At 38.2% G+C, this 24,015-nt stretch overlaps 1 protein-coding gene across 13 annotated transcripts in view; it reads right to left on the bottom strand.

Annotated features, from left to right (window-relative positions):
• The window catches only part of LOC132883485 (neurexin-1a-like), a 602,912-nt gene that overhangs the window by 106,690 nt on the left and 472,207 nt on the right, over nt 1-24,015 (bottom strand). For 7 of the 13 annotated variants that reach the window (XM_060917165.1, XM_060917166.1, XM_060917164.1 and 4 more), the window contains 2 exons: nt 8,859-8,948; nt 7,044-7,399 (listed from right to left, as the gene is read on the bottom strand). In XM_060917165.1, coding sequence (XP_060773148.1) covers nt 7,044-7,399; nt 8,859-8,948 — 446 coding nt within the window. The remainder of the gene's footprint in view (nt 1-7,043; nt 7,400-8,858; nt 8,949-24,015) is intronic. The other 6 variants (XM_060917172.1, XM_060917171.1, XM_060917169.1 and 3 more) reach the window with 1 other exon arrangement.

The raw sequence follows: 24,015 nt of genomic DNA on the forward strand, positions 1-24,015 counted from the left end.
CTCTCTCTCTCTCTCTCTCTCTCTCTCTTTCCTATCTTTCCTTATCCCACTTTTCTCTCTTGCTTTCTATTATTTTTCCTGTATTTCCTTCCTTCTTTTTTCTTCTTGTAATTTCCTTTCTCCTCCTCATTTTATTGTCGTTCTTCTGCTTTTTTCCTGTAATCTTTACTTAATTTGTTCCACAAGGGAAATATAATCAGCACTTACGTAAAAGGTAATTAATACTCAGAACCAAAAGAGAAAATGTATATTTATAACATAAACATTTCCCAGATATCAAACGAGGGGCATCGCATGAAAAAGTGTCTCAGATCAGCTACTGCTCTTTTATTCTCCGCAGCACTAAATATGAATCTACAAACACACCTGAGTGTGTGTGTGTGTGTGTGTGTGTGTGTGTGTGTGTGTGTGTGTGTGTGTGTGTGTGCGTGTGTGTGTGCTGAATGTCTGGATTCAGTCTCCATCACCTGATTCATCTGTTATGGTGTTTGATCTACGAGCTTATTTGCTTGTTATAAACACTCAGCATTGCTCTTGTAGCTCAGTGGGGATTTTTTTTCCAGTTAATTTTTAATCACCTTGCTGCAACACAGCTGTGAAACAATAAGCTATGAAGATTTTTTAGCCTCCTGACTTCTATTCTGGCTTATGCACTCATGACCCGAGAGCTTTCATCACACTCCAGCCTTTTCCCATTATGACTTTTTATATTTTAGAATGTTAAAATGAAAACGACTGAAAACGATCTGCGACAAATTTGCTGGTATGAAATGTCTTGACCCGATGACACGGAATTTACCACATAAAGAGAACTTTTTTATTGAGGATATCCCATCCTGGTGCAGACCTAATGAATTCTGACCATGCCGACGATGAAATCGCATTATCAGAATAAGCTGATAGTCACGTGTAATGCGAGACGGAGATAAAAGCGGCAGCTGCATTATTCAGACATACAAAGAGCCTCAAGAAAGGAAGAAAAAAAAAAAAAGCTTTGTTGGCCAGACAGTTGGTTCGACATTATCATTTGCTCGAGCTTTTCCATTAACAGATGAAAGATTTAGAAATGACATTATTTATACAGTCTCATACAACCATCACACAACATGATAAAATCATAAAAAACGTCCAGTAAAGCAGGAGTGATATCACATCGAGGTTACAGTTACACTTAAAAACTAATGGGCATGGCTTATTTTATGGTCATGTTACAACAAAACTAAAAACATTCCTGATGTAGGTTCAACCTTGTCTTACTGACATTCCACAACATTTTAAAGTAGCTATAAATGGATTAAAAAAGTGCTGTGGTATAAGAGAAATAATGCTTCAGGATTGTTTTTATATAACAGCACATGTGGTACAACCCCAATTCCAATAAAATTGGGACACTGCGTAAAACAAATAAAAATAGAATGCGATAATTTGCAAATCATGGAAACCCTATATTTCATTGAAAATAGTACAATGACAACATATCACTTGTTGAAACTGAGAAATTCTTTTTAGAAATCATGGACACCATGTCCTCCAGGCTAAAGAGAGGGACCATCGGGCTTATTATTAGCACACAGTTCAAAAGCCAGCATCTTTGAAGGTATGAGGGGGCATTAGTGCACATGACATGGGCAGCTTGTACACCTGGGAAGGCATCATTAATGCTGAATGATATACACATGTTTCAGAGCAATATGCTGCCATCCAGACAAAATCTTTCATTGAAGGCCTTCCTTCTTTCAGCAAGACAATGCCAAACTGCTTTCTGCACATATTAAAACTACATGGATCTGTAGTAAGGGAGTCCGGGTGCTAAACTGGCCTGCCAGCAGTTCAGACCTGTCTCCCATTGAAAACATTTAGCACATTATGAAACACAAAATACGACAAAGGAGGCCCTGTGCTTTTGAGCAACTGAAATTGTATATCAGGCAAGAATGGGACAACATTTCTCTTTCAAAACTACAGCAATTGGTCTCCTCAATTCCCAAACGTTTACGGAGTATTGTTAAAAGAAGTGATGCAACACAGTGGTAAACATGCCCCTGTCCCAACTTTTTTGAAACTTTTTCTGAAACATATTGCTGACATCAAATTCAAAATGAGCATTTTTTTTTTCAAAGAACGATAACATTTCTTAGTTTCAACATGTGATATGTTATCGTTGTACTATTTTCAATGAAATATAGGATTTCCATGATTTGGAAATCATCACATTCTGTTTTTTATTTACGTTTTACACAGTGTCCCAACTTTATGGAATTGGGGTTGTACAATGTAATCCGAGCTCAACATTCCGAAGTGTTTTATTCCTCTTATACAACAACAGGAGTATGATGTTGCATTTATTAAATAATGGCATCAGAATTTGTATCAGTTTATAGCTATATTAAATATTTGCAATGCAACTTATTTCCTGTTCTCATGTACACTCTTGCAGCTATAAACCATTGTATCGAGCATTAACTCATTAAATTGGAAAATTTAAAGCTCCAGCTTTCCCTCTGACACTGGAGACTCTTTACACAGACATTAAACAAACCTCTATTTACAGAAATCCATTGTCACTATATGACGATTCATACTGTTTTTTTTTTATTACAGTATCGTGTGATGCATCCTCTCTATTTAGTTGTTACTACAGAAACGCTAAATTATTAGAACAACATTAAAATTAATTTGTAGCTGTGTTACTGTCAGAGCTGCTGTTATAGAAAACGAATCAATAGCTTCCAACCAATCACAAGCCAGGATTCAGCCACAATTCCATATTCCATTAGGAAGAGACCTCTAGGTCGTAACCTGTGCTGAGTTTGGTTCTCTTTCTTTCCTGGCTTCAACCAAAAGCTATGTTTGCTAGCAAGCTGTAAATTAGCAATGACGTTCATGAGAAAAAAGAAAGAAAGAAAGAAAGAAAGAAAGAAAGAAAGAAAGAAAGAAAGAAAGAAACCCAAGTTCAATTTGATTTGACACTCACTGGCCACTTTAATAGGAACTTGTTCTTGATTGTAAGACTCCTGTTCTTGGCTTCAGGAGTGGAACCCAATGTGTTGTTCTGCTGTTGCATGCTGAGATGCTTTTCTGCTCACCACAGTTGTAAAGAGTGATTATATGAGTTATATCCTTCCTGGCAGCTTGAACCAATCTAAACTCTAGAGACTGTTGTGTGTGAAAACCCCAGGAGATCATCAGTTTCTGAAATACTCAAACCAGTCCATCTGGCTCAAACCAACACCCACGCCACAGTGAAAGAAAGTCTGAGATCACAATTTTTCCCATCCTGATGTTTGAAGTGAACATTAACTGAAGCTCTTCATTTGTATCTGCATGATTTGATGCATTGTGCTGCTGCCAAGGGATTGGCTGATTAGAGAACTGCATAGAACAGTTGCACAGGTGGATGGGTATTCCTAATAAAGTAGCCGGTGAGTGTAATTGTCTGGTCCTGACTGTAGCTCGTTAGTGAACGTGAATATCTCTGAAAGGCATCATCTGCTTTTGCTGGAAAGCTGGTTAACAGCTTGGTGCTTACTTGGTTAGGTAATGTCATGAAAGTGGATCAATAACCCTCAGGTTTTATGCTAAGCTGTGCATCTGAACTGGCTTTGATCGAGATGCTCTGATTGGCTGTGGTACAGTCGGTCAAAACTGGTAGGCTGTCTTTGCTCGCTGTTAAGTTTATTTTCTAAGTCTAAGAAAGTATTATTAAAGTCTCTGATGGAATTGTTTCCTTTCTACCAAAACTTAGACAACATGGCATACCAGTTTGACCAGTTTGATCAGACAGAGGATGGAAAGAAAAGGTTCAAACTGGTGCTTTCTAATTAGTGCAATGTCTGTAGTTTCATGGAAAAAAGAAACCCTACAGTTTGGGATAAACTTCCATAAATACCAGAAAATGTTTCAGCGAACATAATGTCAGCCCATGCTGTTTATACAGTGTCCCAGATTTAATAGCAGTGCTGCTGACTCTTTGGTTCTAATCAAACAGAACCCTGCAATTTCACCTTGAGAGCTTCAGTGCTCCGGTCCACACAATGCACACCAATTTGGTACGAGTATGATTCAGTACACGCTGTGATTTGGTGCTCGTCGCGTCACCAAAAAATGACTTTTGTTCCTGAATGTGCAATCACAGTGAGGAGGCCATGAGCACAAAACAATCGCTGCTCTGGTTGCCTCCGGGTATGAGGCGTGCTCTCTGAAGCGTGAGGTCGGAAAAGGACCTCGAGGCCATGTTACTTAAACACCGTACGCTCAGAAGATAACAAGCTGACCTGGATGAGGTCTTCCCATCCCAATCACTTCACTTTCTCAGCACAAAACTGGCTCTCCAGCCAATAAAACGCTATTCAGGAACAACTGCGTCAATGAAAAGAACGATTCTGAAAAAAAAGTGGGTATTGAGATAAAGCAGGTCATACCACTGGCTCTTTTATTTTTTTATACCAATCCAGGACAAACCCATGATGTCAAAATCTCTGGTCTGAAAAGAACAAAAAAAGCAGAATATTTCTTTCTTTCTTTCTTTCTTTCTTTCTTTCTTTCTTTCTTTCTTTCTTTTTATAAGGACATAGAAGAGCGTTTCTTCCACCCCCAAACAATGATCTCTATTGAATACGACTCACTCAAGGCCAGGGATTTATAAATCAAGTGATTTGGATGTTTGTGATTTTTCCAAACTTCTCTCCTCAGATCTTCTTTCTTTCATTCATATAAAAAAAAATGGCGGCTATCAGGATGCCATCTGAATAACGCTGACATGTAAAAGCCATGAGCATGAAATCAGTGCCTCATTCCCGCCTGTGTTCGATATTCCTTTTCAATCGGAGGATCAGGTTTTTTTAAACACAAAAAAATCAAGTTTTTCTAAATGCATGGAATTACATTTGCGTCAAAAATACCAGGTGGATATGTGAAAGACATTTTTTAAGGCTGAAAAAATGACCTCAAAATGAAATCTGAGAAGAGTTGGTTTCATTGAGCAGGAATTTCTGCTGGAAATTTAAATTATATTTCTGACATCATGTCAAGTGGGCAGGGTTTACAGACCTGGGCTCCAGTTGGCTACTGGGAATTTGAACATTTTTGCGATGTGAACATCCACATTTCTAGGATATTGAATGATAATATTTTCTCACAGCAATACTTGAATATGTTATAATAAAAAAAAAAAAAAAACTAGGGATGATTTAACATTAATTTATTTCACGAAATCATAACTGGTTCAAATTGAATAAAACACCCCAATCTCATTAACTAATCAGATTTGGGCTTTTTACTATGAAACATAGCCCTGTGATGACCTGGCGACTTGTCCAGGGTGTACCCCGCCTTTCGCCCGTAGTCAGCTGGCATAGGCTCCAGCTTGCCTGCGACCCTGTAGAACAGGATAAAGCAACTACAGATAATGAGATGAGATGAGACTATGAAACATGTTGGACATTTTCCTCCCAGGACTTTTCACCTGTCACTCATCGAGCTCAGGACGTCGAGAACCTCAATGAAGCTAAATTTCTGAAAATCCCATCCACTCTTGGTAACAAGTGTCAGAAATTAAGCTAAAACAGAAACCTAAGAATAAGTAAAGAAAAAATGGCAACGAATAAGCAAAATTGGAAGAAAAAGCAATCACTAATCAGTGAAATGCAAGCAGAATATTTGTAGATTTGCTTGTTTGTTCATTTTCGATTTCATACTTTTAAAAAATTGCCTTGGACACAAATCTAATCCTGTACTAATCATCATGTCACTTTGTGATAACATGAAAATATCACCTGGAAAAATATCAGCTTGAATATTAGAAGTATGGGATAAAATGCAATGAATATTAAAAAAAGGAAAAAAGGAAAAGTTCCTTGACATGACTCAGGTGTTGTAACCCCATATTTTTTCCTCATTTTTGAGAGAGAAAAAAAGCAAATATGTTTTTACCTTTTTTTGGAAATTCACTTGAAATTATACTGAAATCAAATATTTTTTTTTTCCAAAACTTAGCGAATTCAAATCGAAACAAATTTATGAATCTATATATATATATATATATAAAAAAAAACTGGCTGTGAAATAGGAAAAATGGAAGCAAAACAATCACTAATCAGCAAAATGCAAGCTGAATATTTGTAGATTTGTTTATTTATTTACTTTTTATTTCATACTTTAAAAAAATGCCTTGGACAGAAACCTGATTCTGTACATCCTCATGTCACATTTTGATAACATCAAAATGTCACCTGGAAAAATATCAGCTTGAAGGTGGAATATTAGAAATATAGGATAAAATTATTATTTAAAAAAAAAATAAAAAAGGAAAAGTGAATTGACTCAGATGTTGTAACCCCACATTTTTCCTAATTTTTGAAAATTCACTTAAAATTATACTAAAATCAAAGATTTAGTCAAAACTCAGGGTGGCACGGCGGTGTAGTGGTTAGTGCTGTTGCCTCACAGCAAGAAGGTCCTGGGTTCGAGCCCCGTGGCCGGCGAGGGCCTTTCTGTGTGGAGTTTGCATGTTCTCCCCGTGTCAGCGTGGGTTTCCTCCGGGTGCTCCGGTTTCCCCCACAGTCCAAAGACATGCAGGTTAGGTTAACTGGTGACTCTAAATTGACCGTAGGTGTGAATGAGAGTGTGAATGGTTGTCTCTGTGTCAGCCCTGCGATGACCTGGCGACTTGTCCAGGGTGTACCCCGCCTTTCGCCCGTAGTCAGCTGGGATAGGCTTCAGCTTGCCTGCGACCCTGTAGAACAGGATAAGTGACTACACATAATGGATGGATGGATAGTCAAAACTCAGCTAATTCAAACTGAAACAAACAAAGCTTCCCGAAACACACACAAAGTCTCTGTCTCACACACACACTTTCACGTGACATATGTATCCTCAGGCTTATCAGATGGATGTTGGTGGTGCAAATCAAACAAAAGCATCCAGAATATACCAAGAAACGGTCAAATATTTAACCAATAAACAGCGCAATTTTACAGGACAGATGCGTAAAGCACAAGCTCATACAAGCCCAACATATTAATAAAAAGATAGCGCCTGACCTGCTGCGTCTCTCTGGGCGTGGTCTGCTTGACTCGGCGGCTGGAGGCTGTGGTGGTGCTGCTGGTGGTCGTTGTGGTCTCCATGATCGAGGTGGAGGCGTTGGACTGAGGCGTGATTGAGGAGGAAGAAGAGGAGGAGGACGACGATGAGGAGGAAGAAGAAGAAGGCGCTTCACCCACCAGCCTCACGCTGCCCTCAATGCGAACGTTTGGGTTGCCCTCGACGGCCATGTTGAACACTTTGAGTCCGTTGTAGTAGAGGCCTGACATCTGGCCTTGGAAGGAGCGACTCCTGTCTCGCTCCCAGCCTCCGATCTGGATTGTAGTCTGGCTGTTAAAAATGGTGAGCTGCCGACCTGAGGGAGGGAAACAAACAATACAGCTCCAATGGATGGCACTGCTCCGGGAGCGCCCACGCTCAGTACAACATACATTTTAGATATAAATAATTTTTTTAAAAATGGTAGGGAAGAATGTTGTGGAATAATCACGCCTGGGAAAAAAAGACGGATTATTTGGCCAGCGGGTAACGAGGAGGATAAATTACCTATCGCCAGCGGGAGCGGCTTGTAATTTATCTGCCGTTATGACGATGAGGGTGCCCGTGAAATGAAATGAAAGCTATAGAAAGATTCCACTTAATGAGAAAATACTGTAGCAATAAAAGTAAACTTAAAAAAAAGCACTTTTTTTTTTGCTAAAAGGACGCTGAAGACTTCTCTCAGTGTGTCTCTTACGAAATGCTCCCTCTCAAATTGTTTGTCAGAATTAATGAAGGCATCGTCAAAAGTGCTCTCTCCATATGAACTCTCCATATGTGGTTAAAGAGATTTTTTTGTTGGCTAATGTCGTAGCGGCGTTGAAAACAGATGTTTCCGCTTTGTCAGCCAATTAACATTCAGAGACAAGATGTTCAGTTTAAAGCTGAGCACCGTACAAAAAAATTCTACACAGCGACATAAGAGATCTGATGTCAAACCGGAGACGGCCTTTTAGCAAAAACTTAGTGTGTCTCACAGCACACAAGCGTGAATCGATCACAATAATGTGGAGAAAAAACAGATCAAGACAATAAGTCTGGTTTTATTGAATAAAAAGAAAAAAAACAACGAACTAAACAGATGAATAGTTTGATAACAGAACAAAAATGGCACATTTTCAGTGTGGGAGGTTTGTTTTTCTTCCCAAACATTTAGTCACAAACAAACAAACGAACAAACAACACAACACAAGCATGCACTTCAACGTCATTTCTCGCAGTTTTATCTTTTACTTTATTCCTTGCGTACATTTAACATATTCGTTAAAGGGACTTCTGATGCCAATTAATTTCAATCTATTTAGCATAGAGATCAGTTTAATATCATAAACATATTAAATCAGTACATATGTGTATAAATAACAACATAACAAAACATAACGTTCATAGCAGAGTACAAAAACTAAATGACAAAGAAATGAACGTTAATTTAAGCTTTATTATCATATACTTTAATACAAGTGTTTAAAAAATTACAATATTTGGATTAATTATAATTTACATATATGTTTATAAACTAATTAGATTTACATTACAGTCCCTTTAACCTGTAATTAACAGAAAACATATGTAAGGCTATAAAATATATAAATATAAAACCCTTATAAATCACTTCAATACATTATATTAACTTAAAACTACATTTATCTACTTTTAAACTTTCGTTATTAGTGTCTGTTTAACTGCACATTTAATTTATTCGTTTAGTTGTGCTAAAAAAATATTACTTTAAAGTAGTTCAAATTACTGGTTAAGTTTTAATCAGGGGTTTTTACCTTTGTCGAGTAGCCATTCGTCAACTACTCGACCGAGTCGATATGGGATTCGCTGCCTAGCGATCGCCAGTCGTTCGTTATCAATGCTGCCTTTAAAGTTTAAAGAGACATTTCATTGGTTACAATCTGAAAGGTCAAGGGTTAAATGGTAGAAGCCTGAACTATACAACTGCACAGTTTTAAGTTCATTTCCTTTATTTCCTTCTTTCTTTCTTTTTTCTTTTTTTTAGGAAAAATTTATTATGAATGATTAAAAACATCAAAGTTGACCAACTTTAACTGGATTCATTTTAATTTATCTTAGTGCTACATTTCGTGAACAATTAATTGACATAATTTGTAAATTATCGAGATTAATAAACTAAAGTTAAACTCAAACAACACATCCAATTCTACCAATAATCATAAGACAACTTTATATTTACACAAAAATACTTATTTTTACTCTTCATCCCTTTTTAAATTCTAGTTACACATTACTACAACATTTTATCAATGCCTTCCTTCTTTTCTTTCTTTTTATGCCTAATTATCTTTTTGAAGGCATTCAAATATCTAAAATAAAATAGATGAATATAGATATAAATATATGTATAAATAACTCATTTTCATTTCCAATTAATTTAAAAATAACTATTTATCATGCTAATTATGCTACCCATGAACACAGTGGTTACAGTATTCGGAAGGTCAAGAGACAGAAGAGCATGAAATAAGTACAAGCGCCAGAGAAGTAAACAAGTAGATCAAGGTTTTGACAAAAGCATTTGGTGCCCATAAAAATACAACCCAATCCGCTGCTCTATATTTACAGGAATTTCCAGAAAAGTGAGGAGTAAAAAAAGTGTCAGCTCTCAGCATGCTGTATTGGAAATAACCTGTGAAGAAACTAACGAGTGTAAATGACTGATGTTGGGATTTGCAAAGCTTCTTGTGTGTGAAGATAGAACTGATGATAAGCTGGAAAGGAAAAATAAAAGGTTGGAGATTTTGACTCTAAGGGAAAGGCTTTTCTCAGAAAGCCAGTGGGGTGCTATTATTATATTGCACCATTAAAGGCAAAAGTACAACATACTTTTAGTCTTTTGAAAATGCTGAAAATTTAGCACAGCATTATATTTTTGAAGATTATGTCCCAAGCTTGGCTTTGGAGGCAATTATGAATTTGACATAAATTGAACCTCACCCATCCTTGAGCAAGTTTTGAAAACATCAAGAGCCTAAAAAACTGCTTGACGAGTATAGAAATTTGAGGGGAAATGGATTCTCATGGTGTTTTCATGGTGAGAAAAGCATCAAGAGATTGCAAATATGAATCTGTGGCTTCACATGCCTCAAAGGAAGCATCTGTTAACCTTCACGCTCCCTGATTGGTAGTGGGTGAGAACTGGCAGGGGACTAAATTGGGGAGAAAATGGGGGAAGAAACTGTCAGCAACATTTCACATCAGTCTTTTAGCTCAGAGTGCAATCGGAGGAAAGATCAGATGATGCATTATTCACAATATGATTAAAAAATAGAAAGATGTCTTACTTTCTTTCTGATATAGAGGGTATGCTTTGACATTGTGAAGCCTTATCATGTAAACTAGGCCAACGACTCGCAAGCAGAGCAGACAAAGTTAACCGTTCTGACTCCGAGGAACTGCAAAGGCACTGCACAGATCGAGTTTGAACAATGGCTCAGTTGAGGTGGCTTTAATGTCTGAGCGAAACGCTCTTTTGTTTATTTGAAAGCAAAATAACTTCTTTCAGGATCTAGCAAGCATTTCCGATCCTTTCCTTGCCTCGCCTTCCTAGGATAATGGGAAAACGTTCAGAGCGTGCTTCAAGAAACATGTTCACTATAGCATGGCAGGTGGGAATTGAAAAAGCAATGGAAGAAGGTGTCAGTACGGACTGTAATAAATACTTGTCACATCATATCTGGGTAAGTGTGGTAGGCTTGAGGCTGGCCTTGATCCCATCAGCCGCCTGCTGACACGCAAAATACCTCGCCGTGGAGAGGTCGCACACAAGGTGGGAGGTTAGACAACACTACAGAGTGCTGTAGCCAGAGGAAACAGGAAGTACAGGGAGTACAGAGGCAAATGAATTCAGAGTTATTATTACTCTCTAATTATGCATGCTGTGTAAGAGAGGGCAGAAGACCTCAGGCTTTAAACTCAGTCAACAGGCTGCTCCACTGCTCCCACCATATCACTGGGTGTAATAACACTCCCATGGATGCAACGATGATACACAACACTTGACATGAGAAGCTTACTAATGTGTACTTAAAAGTTTAATTGTATTAAATATGCAACATGTTGTAAGAGTTTTAAAGAAGCAACCAAAAGAACAACAGATTCTATTCAAATTTTAATGATTTGCTGCCCACAGCATTTCTGGTTCGACTGATTGAAATCCAATTGTTGTCTTTTTCTTTCATAATTTACAGATCAACTTAGCATTGCACTTAAACCTAGCACCTACCATGCTAGTGCTAATTTCCTGCTAAATAAAATTGAGTCTTTTAGAGTCTGAGCTGTAGAGTCAGGATTGAGTCCAGAGTTCCCAGCCAAGGAATACAAGTCAAGTTCAGGTCAAGTTCTTGGGCTGTAAGATCCGAGTCAAGTTCTGACTCTTGAGCTGCAGAGTCTGAATCAAGTCTTGAGCCATAGAGACAGAGTGCAGAATCTAGTCCAGTGTCCCAAGCTGTAGAGATGGAGTTGAGTCCAAAGATTCTAAACAGAAAGTCAAGTTCAGTTGAGTTCAGAGTTCTGAGCTGTAGAATTGGACCCAAGTCCAGAGTACCAAGCCGTACTGTTGAAAATGTAGAGTCCAAATGAATTGAGTCCAAAGTCAACAGCTGTACAGTCTAAGTTGAGTTTAGAGTCTCTTGCCAAAGAATCTGAGTTGAGTCCAGAGTCCTGAACCATAGTGTCCAAGTCAAGACCAAAACTGCAAGCTGTAAAGTCTGGGTTGAGATGAAAGTCCCAAGCCAAAGATTGTAATATCCTGTCCCAAAAGGTGCACGTCTGGCCTTGAAGTCCATTTCAAAAAGAAAGTCATGAATACCATGTTGACACCCTTCAGTGATGTCCACATTGAATCAGACAGAGCAGTGGTTGTCTGCACCAAAGTGTAGACCTCAAGGAAGACTGCAGGGCTTGAAGTACCATTTAGGACATGGCCTGAGTCGAGTCCTAAACCTTGGAGTCAAATTCTGAGATGTAAAACTTGAGTCAAGTTTAAAGTCCAAACCCGGAGAGTCAGAGTCAAGTTAAAGTCAACCTCATTTCAACAAAATTGATTGACATGTATTTTAATGAGTGGAAATGAAAAAAATGAGAGGTAAAAGAAAGGTGAGGACCTAACCTTCACCCTTAAGTTGGCTCTTAAGAAAGAATTCCAAGAAATATCAGTACACCATGCTAATTTTTTAATCAGTTTTCAGGCATTTAGAGAATTTTGCAATTGTAGCACTTGATATCCTCAGGTGGGGTTATTACATGGTGGAAGCAATACTTTCAGGGAGACTGACAAGTTTGGAACTGAAATGCTTGGAATGAAGGGTTGGACAATAAACGTTCTAATGAAACAATGACTGACTATCACCACGGAAATGAATCCGAAATTGGCCAAACACAAGTTGATCTTATAACCAGACTATTTGCTTTGTGGAAGGAGCACCAACTAGCGATCATTGTGTCAGTAACAGTGTACTTGTTGAAGACTCTGTGGTCTTTTGAGCACCTAGCCATGCTTTAAGAAGGTCAGAACGGCTCGGTGTTTCTAGAATTATGGGGTGTGCCAACCTAAAAAACCAAAAAGCTAACAGTTAACATGCAGAAAGCAGGACCATTGCCTTGAAATCCTGGAAACAGATAGCGTTGGCATCACCAGGAATTGAACTTTGTGACAAGTCTCCAACGCTAAAGTGGCAATTGTGAGCCCCAACTTTTCCCTTTCCATCCCTCTTACTTTACTCTGTCTTGACAAGTTTAACTGTCACTTTAACTTTTGATTTTATTCCAGCTGGGGCTGATTTGTATGTGCAAGCCTCCTGAGGTGTTTCCTTTACAAAAGGGTAATGGCAGAATTTAAGAAATTTAAGGATGCTTTTTTGTTCAAAAACTTGGCAGCACCAATACAAACACAAAACAGTGTTTTGCAGTAAATCTATACAGGTGCACCACCAGAGCTCACAGCTGTCAATACAAAGCTTGGGTTTTATCTGGCTTGATAGAAATGACGTTTCTACAAAAAAAAAGAAGAAGAAGAAGAAAAGCAACAGAATTGTGCAGCTACAGAATTACGCCCCAGTGAGTGTTGTTATTAATGCAATCAATATAATCTACACTGGTCCTTTAGATCATCTGAGATGTAGAAAATCATCTCTTGCTTCTTCAAAGCTGTATTTAGTAAAATGAACAGGAGTGAACAGGGTCATTCTCTAAGAGCGAGTCCAGCAGCCTCCTCCCTCGGCTTCTCCCCGTATATATATATATATATATATATATCATCTCATCTCATTATCTCTAGCCTTCTACAGGGTCGCAGGCAAGCTGGAGCCTATCCCAGCTGACTACGGGCGAAAGGTGGGGTACACCCAGGACAAGTCGCCAGGTCATCACAGGGCTGACACATAGACACAGACAACCATTCACACTCACACCTACGGTCAATTTAGAGTCACCAGTTAACCTAACCTGCATGTCTTTGGACTGTGGGGGAAACCGGAGCACCCAGAGGAAACCCACGCGGACACGGGGAGAACATGCAAACTCCGCACAGAAAGGCCCTCGCCGGCCACGGGGCTCGAACCCAGGACCTTCTTGCTGTGAGGCGACAGCGCTAACCACTACACCACCGTGCCACCTATATATATATATATATATATATATATATATATATATATATATATATACACACACACACACTTCATCTGTGATGACTGCCAACGCATGCGCGCTTCACGCATTGGACTCCTCAGCCATCATCACTAAATGACCAGGAGAATGAGATTCGTCATCTGCGACGACTCAGTCCACCACCACCACCACCATATATATATATATATATATATATATATATATATATATATATATATATGTCGGGTGCCATCATGAATTTGTGACTGGAATTTCTGCTTTTATTGACAGTTAATAATAAACCCTTAAAGGCATTCCAAAGAGACAGCTCTACAAGCTACATCTTATATCAAAGGATAAAAAACGTACAGTGTATTATTCTTTCACAAATAAAAAAAATGCTGTGGCATAAGTAGAATAAAACAGTTCAGTGCATGCAGGAAATGATGTAGAAAAATAATTAACTTTGAGGTAACAGTAAGTCCATTTCATCACTCCCTCGCTATTGATTATTTCTCTCTGACAGCATGCCAGCATTGTTTTATTTAATACTTCATTCATATTCTATATGAATTAAATGGTGTGATATAGTTCAACAATTCACAACAAAGGCCACTGATTCCTGTTCTTGGCTGGAGGAGTGGAACCCAATGTGTTCTTCTGCTGTTGCATGCTGAGATGCTTTTCTGCTCACCACGGTTGTAAAGAGTGATTATGTGAGTTACTATATCCTTCCTGGCAAAAAAGCTTGAACGAATCTGGCCATTTTCATCTGAGCTCTCTCATCAACAAGGCGTTTGTTTCCACCCACAGAACTGTCACTCACTCAACTCTATGTTTTTTGCACCATTCTGTGTAAACTCTAGAGACTGTTGTGTGTGAAAACCCCAGGAGATCAGCAGCTTCTGAAATACTCAAACCAGCCCATCTGGCTCAAACCAACACCCGTGCCACAGTGAAAGAAAGTCACACTTTGAGATCACAATTTTTCCCGTTCTAATGTTTGAACATTGTGAACATTAACTGAAGCTCTTGATTTGTATCTGCATAAAACAACAGGTGTATGGGTGTACCTAATAAAGTGGCCAGCGAGTGTGTTTTTAGTGCTTTCTTTCACTGATAAATCAATCAAATAGCGAATAACATGAAGTGGTCATGACTTCTTCCTGTAATTCATCTCTCTTCATCAGCTGTACATTGAGATGCCCTCAGGAACACTTTGAACATTTTTTTTTTTCATGGTTAAATCATTTCACAAACACACAACCCTGTAATTAAACAGTCATCCAGTACGTGTTTCTCGACACATAATGGTTTTAAATTATGTGAAACTGCACCTTATTGGATCCTTAACCATATGGTGAGAAAACACTTTTAAACCTTTTTGCCTTCCTTTTACCTGATTTCCATTGAATGTGATAATTGCTTGTTTTTTGGGGAAAAAAAAAGAAATGTACGATGTGTGGGCAAGCGGAGACATTTTTAGAGGTGCAAAAAAAAAAAAAAAAGCGAGATTTGTTAAACTGCCTTTGGAAAATGGTGTTGAGTCAATTCCAGACAGGATTTATTTCAGGCTTTTTGGAGAGTCTGGAGGTTTCAGAAGTCAGCCCTTTTCAACCCTCATGTTGAGTCTGAAATTGAGACAGGGCCCTTGATGAAGGCAATGACTGGGACTATCTGGCCGTACAAATTGAAACCAAACTAATGAGAAGGCTGGCCAATGTTTTGCTGAATATATTTCTTTCATTCTTTCCTGACTCATTCTACACAAAAAAAAAAAATCCTCATAAGCTGCCAAATATAGTGGAGTGCAAAAGTTTGTGCCCCCCTCTAACTCTCATAGGGATGGTAAGATTCACTCATTTCAGAGCTGATTTCAAAAGAATTTGGGATGAAATCAGGATGCATCATTTCACTTTTCAAGATCTTTGCGTTGATTAAATCTGATTTATTAATATATAATTATTCACAGAGGCCTTATACATTTTATTCTTTAGAAATGTGACCAATAATTTTATATTTAGATTGATTTCTCTTCTCTAAATCTTTTCTCATCTCCACTGCTGTCACTGGCTCACACTCGGTCTCGCAGGAGTTGAAGGTGTGGCTCCAAAGTGATTTCAAAAAACAAGTCCCTGTGGTTTTCTTGCCATAGCACCAATGGGATTTCAAAATAAAAGTCCCTCCTCGAGTCACATGGAGGAGGAAGAGGTACTGTGTTAAATTGCATTCTTTTTCATATCACTGTATCACGTTGAGTCTCACTGCATTGAATCTAATCATATTGATTCACACTGTATCGCAACAGAGGTGACTCATACCATATCTTTAGTTCATCTGGCCATAAGGCTGATGAGCTGTTGCCATGGTATAGCATCCGTCGTCCATCTGTCATCCACAATTCAGTTAAATCGTATCTCCTCCGTCAATTCTCCATGGATTTCCATTCCGATTGTCTTTGCTTGAAAGAACTCATCACTCCGCACAAACCTTGGTCATTGTTTTGTCAAATTTTTGGCTAATAAACGAGCTAGTAATTAGGCCAAATTAACGGATTTTCCAGGTCTCTCAATAGAATTGTATCTCCTCTCTCATCCGATTCTAGTTCTGATTGATGTTTTGGGTAGATCTTCCCTTGACGAAGAAAACTTTATCATTTGTTTGTTGATTTTCCTGTTGTAAACTATTTGTTTATTTTCAGTTAAATCATATCTCCTCCCTCAGTTCTCAATGGATATCAGTTCTGATTGTTTGATTTGAAAGAACTCATCATTCTTCACAACACTTGGTCATTGTATTGTCAAATTTTTGCTAACAAACTGCTAATTACGGTAGGTCAACTTCACAAATTTTGGGACTTTTTACTAGAATTCTATCTCCTCTCGCAATTCTCACCCGATTTCAGTTTTGATCAATGTTTTGGGTAGATCTCTCCTCGGGGAACAAAACTTGGTCATTTGTTGATTTTATTGTTGGAAACAACTTGTTTCCAACTTTGTTTATTTTCAGTTAAATCGTGTCTCCTCCCTCAGTTCTCAATGGATTTCAGTTCTGACTGTTTTATTTGAAAGAAATAGACCTTCTGCACAAAACTTGGTCATTGTATTGTCAATTTTTTTTTTTTTTTTGCTAATAAATTAGGAATTGGGTCAACTTAACAAATTTTCTTCAGACTAGAATTGTATCTCCTCTCTCATTTATCATGCAAATTCAGTTCTGATCAATATTTTGTGTAGATCTTCCCTTGTGGAACAACATTTAGTCCTTTGTTGATTTCCCTGTTGTAAACAGGTTGTCGTGGAGGTTGGTCCTCTCTCACATCGTCACATTTCAGTTCTGTTTGATGTTTCGGTAGTCGTAGTTGTTTTGATGGCAGACCAGATGAGCGACTACATCCTTGACGTTCTGGTTAATATATCAGATCATTGCTAAAGCATCGAGACAATTATCACATTGGCCTCAGTGATGAAAAAGGGCATCCCTAACCTCCTACATTTTATCTACAAAATATACAACTCCAAATGTTAGAAATTAAAATGTAAGAAACTAACTCATCCCATACCTCATAACAGGTAAAACCAGGCATGAGGTTAGAAGGAGCTGTTCTGGGAAAATAATCAACAACAGGTGTTGTGATGAAGCAGAGTCACTATTACTATCTTGAAAATGATTATTTTTCGAGAACAGCATGTTCTGAAGTGTTTTATTCCTCTTGTACCACATCAGACTACACATTTTATTCATTAAAAATGATACACTGTCATTTTCTATCCATCTATAGTTACATTTAATGTTGTTGAACATCTGTGAAACAAATTACACTATATTTCTTTCACTGACTTTTCTTTTTTTTCTGTCCTTTAAGGTTAATTAGTCTGACATGTGACTGAAAAAACAACAACAACAACAACCAACAGTGTAGTGTCTTTGACCTGAAGAATTTTCTGTGGTGGAAAATGAATGAAATGTTACAAATAACTGACACGGTGACTCCTTCCAGAAAAGATAAGTCTGTATAAGATCTGAAAGAAAAGTGATGTGGTATAAGCTATGGGATCAACATCATCATATGATTGAAATGCAGCATGACAGTTAGCAAATGTGCTTCTCATTATTACTGAATGAGAGCTGTCCGTTTGCTGTCTCCCTTTTCGTCCTCTCTCGTCCTGCGATGTTTGCTGACCTTTTCAGTCATGTATGTCATTTCCATCATGCTGAAAGAGCATTTCATGGCGGAGACTCCGTGGTTGCTGCTTGCCTCAGGTAGGATCGGGAATTAAAGACATTGGACAGGCAGCCAAAACATGGAGGAACGAACCTCAGGGTTAACAGTTTGGGCTGATATCTCAGTGTACACTTCAGACCTGTCATGGCTATACGTCTTCTCTCAAAGTGGCACTTAGCAGATGCACAGAAACTGCAAATAAGAACAGAGCACCTTTTCCGCAACTTATATTTCTCCCTGATTAAATCTTATGGTGCATAATAGCCTCTTTCCTGGTTGTAAAAATTAGATTTTCTTCCCTGAGTGTCTGCAGGCTGCTGATGGTTAAAAATGTTATTTTTTTCACTTGAAAGAAGTATGCTTTTATGGTATTAAGCATATGATACGTCATAAAGCCCTGATTCGATGTTTGGAACTCATTTCCTCCAGCTCATTGAATCTAAAATGCTATTTATTTCATTACTGTTCATTAGACAGCCGCATGAAGCTAGATGGGTACAGCGAGTGCAAAAGTTTGCATACCCTCAAGACAAAATGAAAGAGATGCAACTTATCGCGATGAGCGTTGGCTTTCACAATGTCAAATTTTCGTAACGTTAAATCATGTATGCAAAGATGTAAATAGTGGCGAAAAAACATCTCTCCTTTGCAGATTGGAGTATTACACCACAACACATCTCAATTCTGGATTTTGATTGGTCAGGGCAGTGCTGATTAATTTTCCATAACAGCAGCTCAGACAGTAGTGCAGGTTTATAATACATAGAATACGTTCTAATACATAGAAAGATTAAATTCATGAATTAATTAATTTGTTCATTCATTAATATGGTGAAGTTTATATAACATTAATGGAAGGAGTCCAGTGTCAGTGATTTGTTACAGTCAGTGGTAAAGCTGTTTAAGTTTTCCACCATGGGAAAGTGTTCCTGTGAGGAAACAGCTGTTTATAGGACCATGTTTCATCGACTTTTCACATAACTAGAAACAGATAAAAATTTGTATGTCATAGTGTTAACATGGGAGCAGTAAATACCAACAAACTTTATCTTTCACCTCAGTCCATCTTATATTGGACAAAAAGGTCATTCATGAACATTTTTCATCTTTGTTTCATTGTTGTTTTTTTTCTTCAAAAAAAAAGCAAACAGGGTTCCTTAATGGTTCTTCGGTTCTTCTATCATACTCTCTGATCTTGAAACGCTTTACTTTGTTACCTATAAGGAACTATTAATGGTTCTGCTACAAACAACAATCAAATGTTGAAGCTAATACATTAAGGATTAGTGTTAAAACCAGAACAAAGTCAATGGTTTTACAATCTACTGTCCACTGATATCCCAACTTCCTTTATTTGCTAAACAATAACGAAACCCTTTATTGCGCAAATATTGTAGTAGGTTATTGTCAGGTCGAAGTCCTGGAGGAATTTGCTACTGGTAACATGTAACTCAGTACCACCTGCCACATGGATGGGTATTCAGCATATATGTATACTGGGGAAGAGGGTGGCATGTCACCCAGCAGGATTGAAAACAAAACCTGTCGAAGGGTGGATGAGCTCTTTGCAAGCCAATGGCCAACATGCAAACCTGGTATCAGCTGGTAGCCATACAATCAAAGGGCTCTCTTTTGTCAGCGAATATGAAGGCCAACCAGATGTGTTCCTACTGGTGGGCATTCACATGCACAGTCTCTGGGACCTGATAACCATGCTGATAGGAAGGAGAGAGCATCAGTGGGCCAGCACAATCCACTATTGCTTTATTGTGTGCAGGCTGTTCCAGAGGCTGGTGTCCAACTTCTTAGAGGGACAAGTGGCATTCAGCCACGCAAGATGGAGCAATAGCAGGTCTGTGATGCCTTTAGATATCTGGGGCTGCATGCACAGCACAATGGCCGGACCAGCGTGTGTATACCCTACACAGGTATACAGAAGCGCAGGTAATCCGCTGAGCCCCAATCATGATTGGGACTGGGGATTGCAATTATTCCCCATGAACGAGGAATTCCCAGTACGTGTGGATCATAAGCTCATGTTGATTAAGTCCCTGCTCCATTTTTGCAGAGGTGGACAAAAAGTACCCAACTTCATTACTTAAGTCAAAGTACAGATCCCACTGATTAAATGTTACTCGGATACAAGTGAAAGTTGTACAGTCAAATTTTTACTTAAAGTACTGAAGTACTTGCTTTTAAAAATAATTAAGTATTAAAAGTACATTTTCTGTGAATGCATCATTGTATTATTGCCACAACGCTTACAAAACCTAAAGCCGTTACCAAAGACAGAAATGTGAATTCACAAAATGAACACATGCTGTGGAATCATGGTGGTTTAACGTTAAGCTAGCTAGTCAGTGAAGCTCCACCTGACATGCTAGCAAACTCTTTTCAAACTCGAAAAAATATTGGGTATCTAACGTTACTAGAAAAGAAAGATTTCTACATTCTGTTTATTTGGCAAGATTATGCTAAAACATATTTCTGAAAGGACTTCAGATAAGTAAACGTTATTCATATTAGCGTAACTCCATTTTTACATGCTAACTAACAATGTCCAAGTTAACTAGCTGTGTGTTAACATTAGCTGTGGACAAGGAACTTGGCAGGAAAATCAATAGAAAGTCATTTGACTAATCAGACTGCATAGCTACTGCGACATTATCGCTAGCTCTAAAAGCACAGACAACTTCATTGCAAGCTTTCTCTTGGAATAAAACATTTACAGACCTCAATATGCTTCCACAGGTTGGATGGCGAGTTTTTGTAGGCTGTGATGTGGTTCATTTTTGGCAAACAAAGCAAACATTTAAAACGAAACAAATCTTTATTCCTTTCAGAAAACTGAAACATGGGTTCTAGGTAAAGCCATGAGTGTATGCATTCTCCAGAAAAAAACATCTCCTTCCATTCTGCCATCAACTGATCATGTTAAATAATGCTGCTGAGAAATCACTGAACTTGATTCACAATCTATGGACGTGACGTGACTCTAGTATAAGCTGTTTCGGTGTCATCTGTGCAAAAATAAATCATGTTTTAGAAAAGAAAAGAAAAAGCATCCACTTTCAAAGCTGCTTCATAGTAACGAGTAACGGAGACCTTGATAGAAATGTAGTGGAGTGAAAAGTACTATATTTGTCTTTCAAATGTAGTGAAGTTAAAGTCATAAGGTTCCAACAAAAATAATACTCAAGTAAAGTACAGATACTCAAAAAGTGTACTTAAGTACAGTACTCAAGTAAATGTACTTCGTTACTGTCCACCTCTGCCATTTTGTACTGTAGTAGGAGGAAGTAATTGATCATTCTGTTCATAATTATTCATAATTATCCAACCAACAGTGACCTTAAAACAGATCAGATTCCATCCAATAATCGACTTTTCATAAAGACATGATAATAAATCAATCACCGAGCAGCAATCAAAGCACCAAGTGCACCAATTTTAAAACTCTGTCACTTTTGTCAAAACCTTTCTGCATGTTAAAACACTACTGAACCAAGAAACCTGAGCATCACCAGTTTTATAGTGAGGGCCAGATCCGGACTTGGGGTGCCATTTTGAATTTAAGAACTTCACAAGAAGACCCATGTTTATAGGATAGTGTTTGTTGTCTGTTGTTAGTGTTTCTGGTGAAATTGAAGAGCTTTTATTTACATCTCTCATCTTTCTTTCTTTTTTTCAAAAACCACACACATAGTTCATTAAAAAAAAAAGCAATTATCGCTGTCAGAACACCAGTATGGTATTTTTTTCTGCCATTACAGACTGGAAACCTGCCACTGACAGTTTTCCAATCTGTCTGAGATCTTCATCAGGTGTGTAAACACTGAATTCCTTATGAACAGATGGTTGGATATGGATATTTAATGTCATGTTCAGAGTAAATTGTCACTATTGCAAGAAAAAAAAACCCTCATGTCTCCAAAGCTAACTTTATAAAAAATAAATAAATAAAAAGTGCAAATACTGAAGAGAAATACATTTTGGAAGTTAATGAAACCAGAGTTCAACACAATACTTTTTTAGTTTCTAAGCTTTAGACCTGAAAATATGGATAACACATGGACTTTTAAGCTAGCTGAGAGATCACACCTCGCTAGCTGACGAAAACTTTTAATAATATACAGCTCGTGGAACATTAAAGAAAGCTGTGTTTAATTTATAATAAAGTATTCAAGTTATTTTAACAAGAAAGCTGAGATTAGCTTTAAAAAGTAAGGTTTATTTATTAGATATGCAGATTCAAGATTTTAGCCTGGAGTTAACACTAGCTTGCAGATACTAGTAAAATAAAACTAAAAAAAAAAAAGAACAAAAAGAAAAATTCACAACTAATTCGACTGAATGAAAATAATGTATTTATATAATCTAACAATTTAACAAAGAAGATAAGAGAAGAGCTATTTGTGTCTTTTAAAGTGTGCGCATTGGGTGCATCCAATTTCACAACATTCTGAGAAAATACTGAATGATTATCTAACTCACATTTAAGCAATGATGAGGGTTGAATATGATTCAGTTTATTTTTTTTCCCTATCTGCGAGAAGCTATGAGGTTTTAACGTGTGTTTAAAGACAAGGCTAGCAAGTCGATCATTGCTAGCTAGTGAAAAAAAAATAAAAGAAAGATCAAGAAAGTAAAACTATATATCTGTAGCCGCTTATCCTGTTCTACAGAGTCGCAAGCAAGCTGGAGCCTATCCCAACTGACTATGGGCGAGAGGCGGGGTACACCCTGGACAAGTCGCCAGGTTATCGCAGGGCTGACACATAGACACAGACAACCATTCACACTCACATTCACAGCTACGGTCAATTTAGAGCCACCAGTTAACCTAACCTGCATGTCTTTGGACCGTGGGGGAAACCGGAGCACCCGGAGGAAACCCACGCGGACACGGGGAGAACATGCAAACTCCGCACAGAAAGGCCCTCGCTGGCCACTGGGATAGGACTTTCTTGCTGTGAGGTGACAGTGCTAACCACTACACCACCATGCTGCCTATACACACACACACACACACACACAGAGGAATTTGATTTTTTTTGTCTTCTGAATTTTCAGTAACGTTTTCAGAACAAACTGAATTCTTTTCTCAGGTTTTATTATTATTATTATTGCTATGCATGATTAGCTGATTTAGCTGTTTTTGTGTTGAGCTACAAGGTTTGAAAGATAAGACTAGCTTGGAGATCAGAGTTAGATAAACTCATCTCATTCATTCATCTCATTATCTCTAGCTGCTTTATCCTTCTACAGGGTCGCAGGCAAGCTGGAGCCTATCCCAGCTGACTACGGGCGAAAGGCGGGGTACACCCTGGACAAGTCGCCAGGTCATCACAGGGCTGACACATAGACACAGACAACCATTCACACTCACACCTACGGTCAATTTAGAGTCACCAGTTAACCTAACCTGCATGTCTTTGAACTGTGGGGGAAACCGGAGCACCCGGAGGAAACCCATGCGGACACGGGGAGAACATGCAAACTCCGCACAGAAAGGCCCTCGCCGGCCACGGGGCTCGAACCTGGACCTTCCTGCTGTGAGGTGACAGCGCTAACCACTACACCACCGTGCCGCCCTTAGATAAACTCATGAGAGAAAAATACACATATACTTGCAATTCAAAAACAATTCAGTTATTTTCAAAAATAAATCACACAATAATTAATCTTTCTATTTTTTCAGTAATATCAGTTTTCATAAAGAAAAAAGCAAAGTCTGTACTCAGGTTATCTTTCAGCACTTTTTGGATTGCAAATGCTGATATGTGAGTTAATTATGGACAGATTTCATACCCAATAAGCTCTTAAAAAAACCAATATTTTTATCCGATCCTTTGAAGCGAGTTTGACGTGATTACCTACTTGTGATATCCTACTTTCAGCCACACACGTAGACGTCATTGTTCAAATCGTATTAATCACATGGTGGGTTACATTTCTGTTGATTATTTTCCTGAAACGGGATGAAAAGACTTGGATGAAAAGAGAGTAATTATCCCACGGATAGAGAATGATGGCTCAGTGCCGGCCCACACTTCATACTTTCATCTGGCTCACAC

Source organism: Neoarius graeffei, chromosome 3 (assembly GCF_027579695.1).
Source record: "Neoarius graeffei isolate fNeoGra1 chromosome 3, fNeoGra1.pri, whole genome shotgun sequence".
Classification (NCBI taxonomy): domain Eukaryota; kingdom Metazoa; phylum Chordata; class Actinopteri; order Siluriformes; family Ariidae; genus Neoarius; species Neoarius graeffei.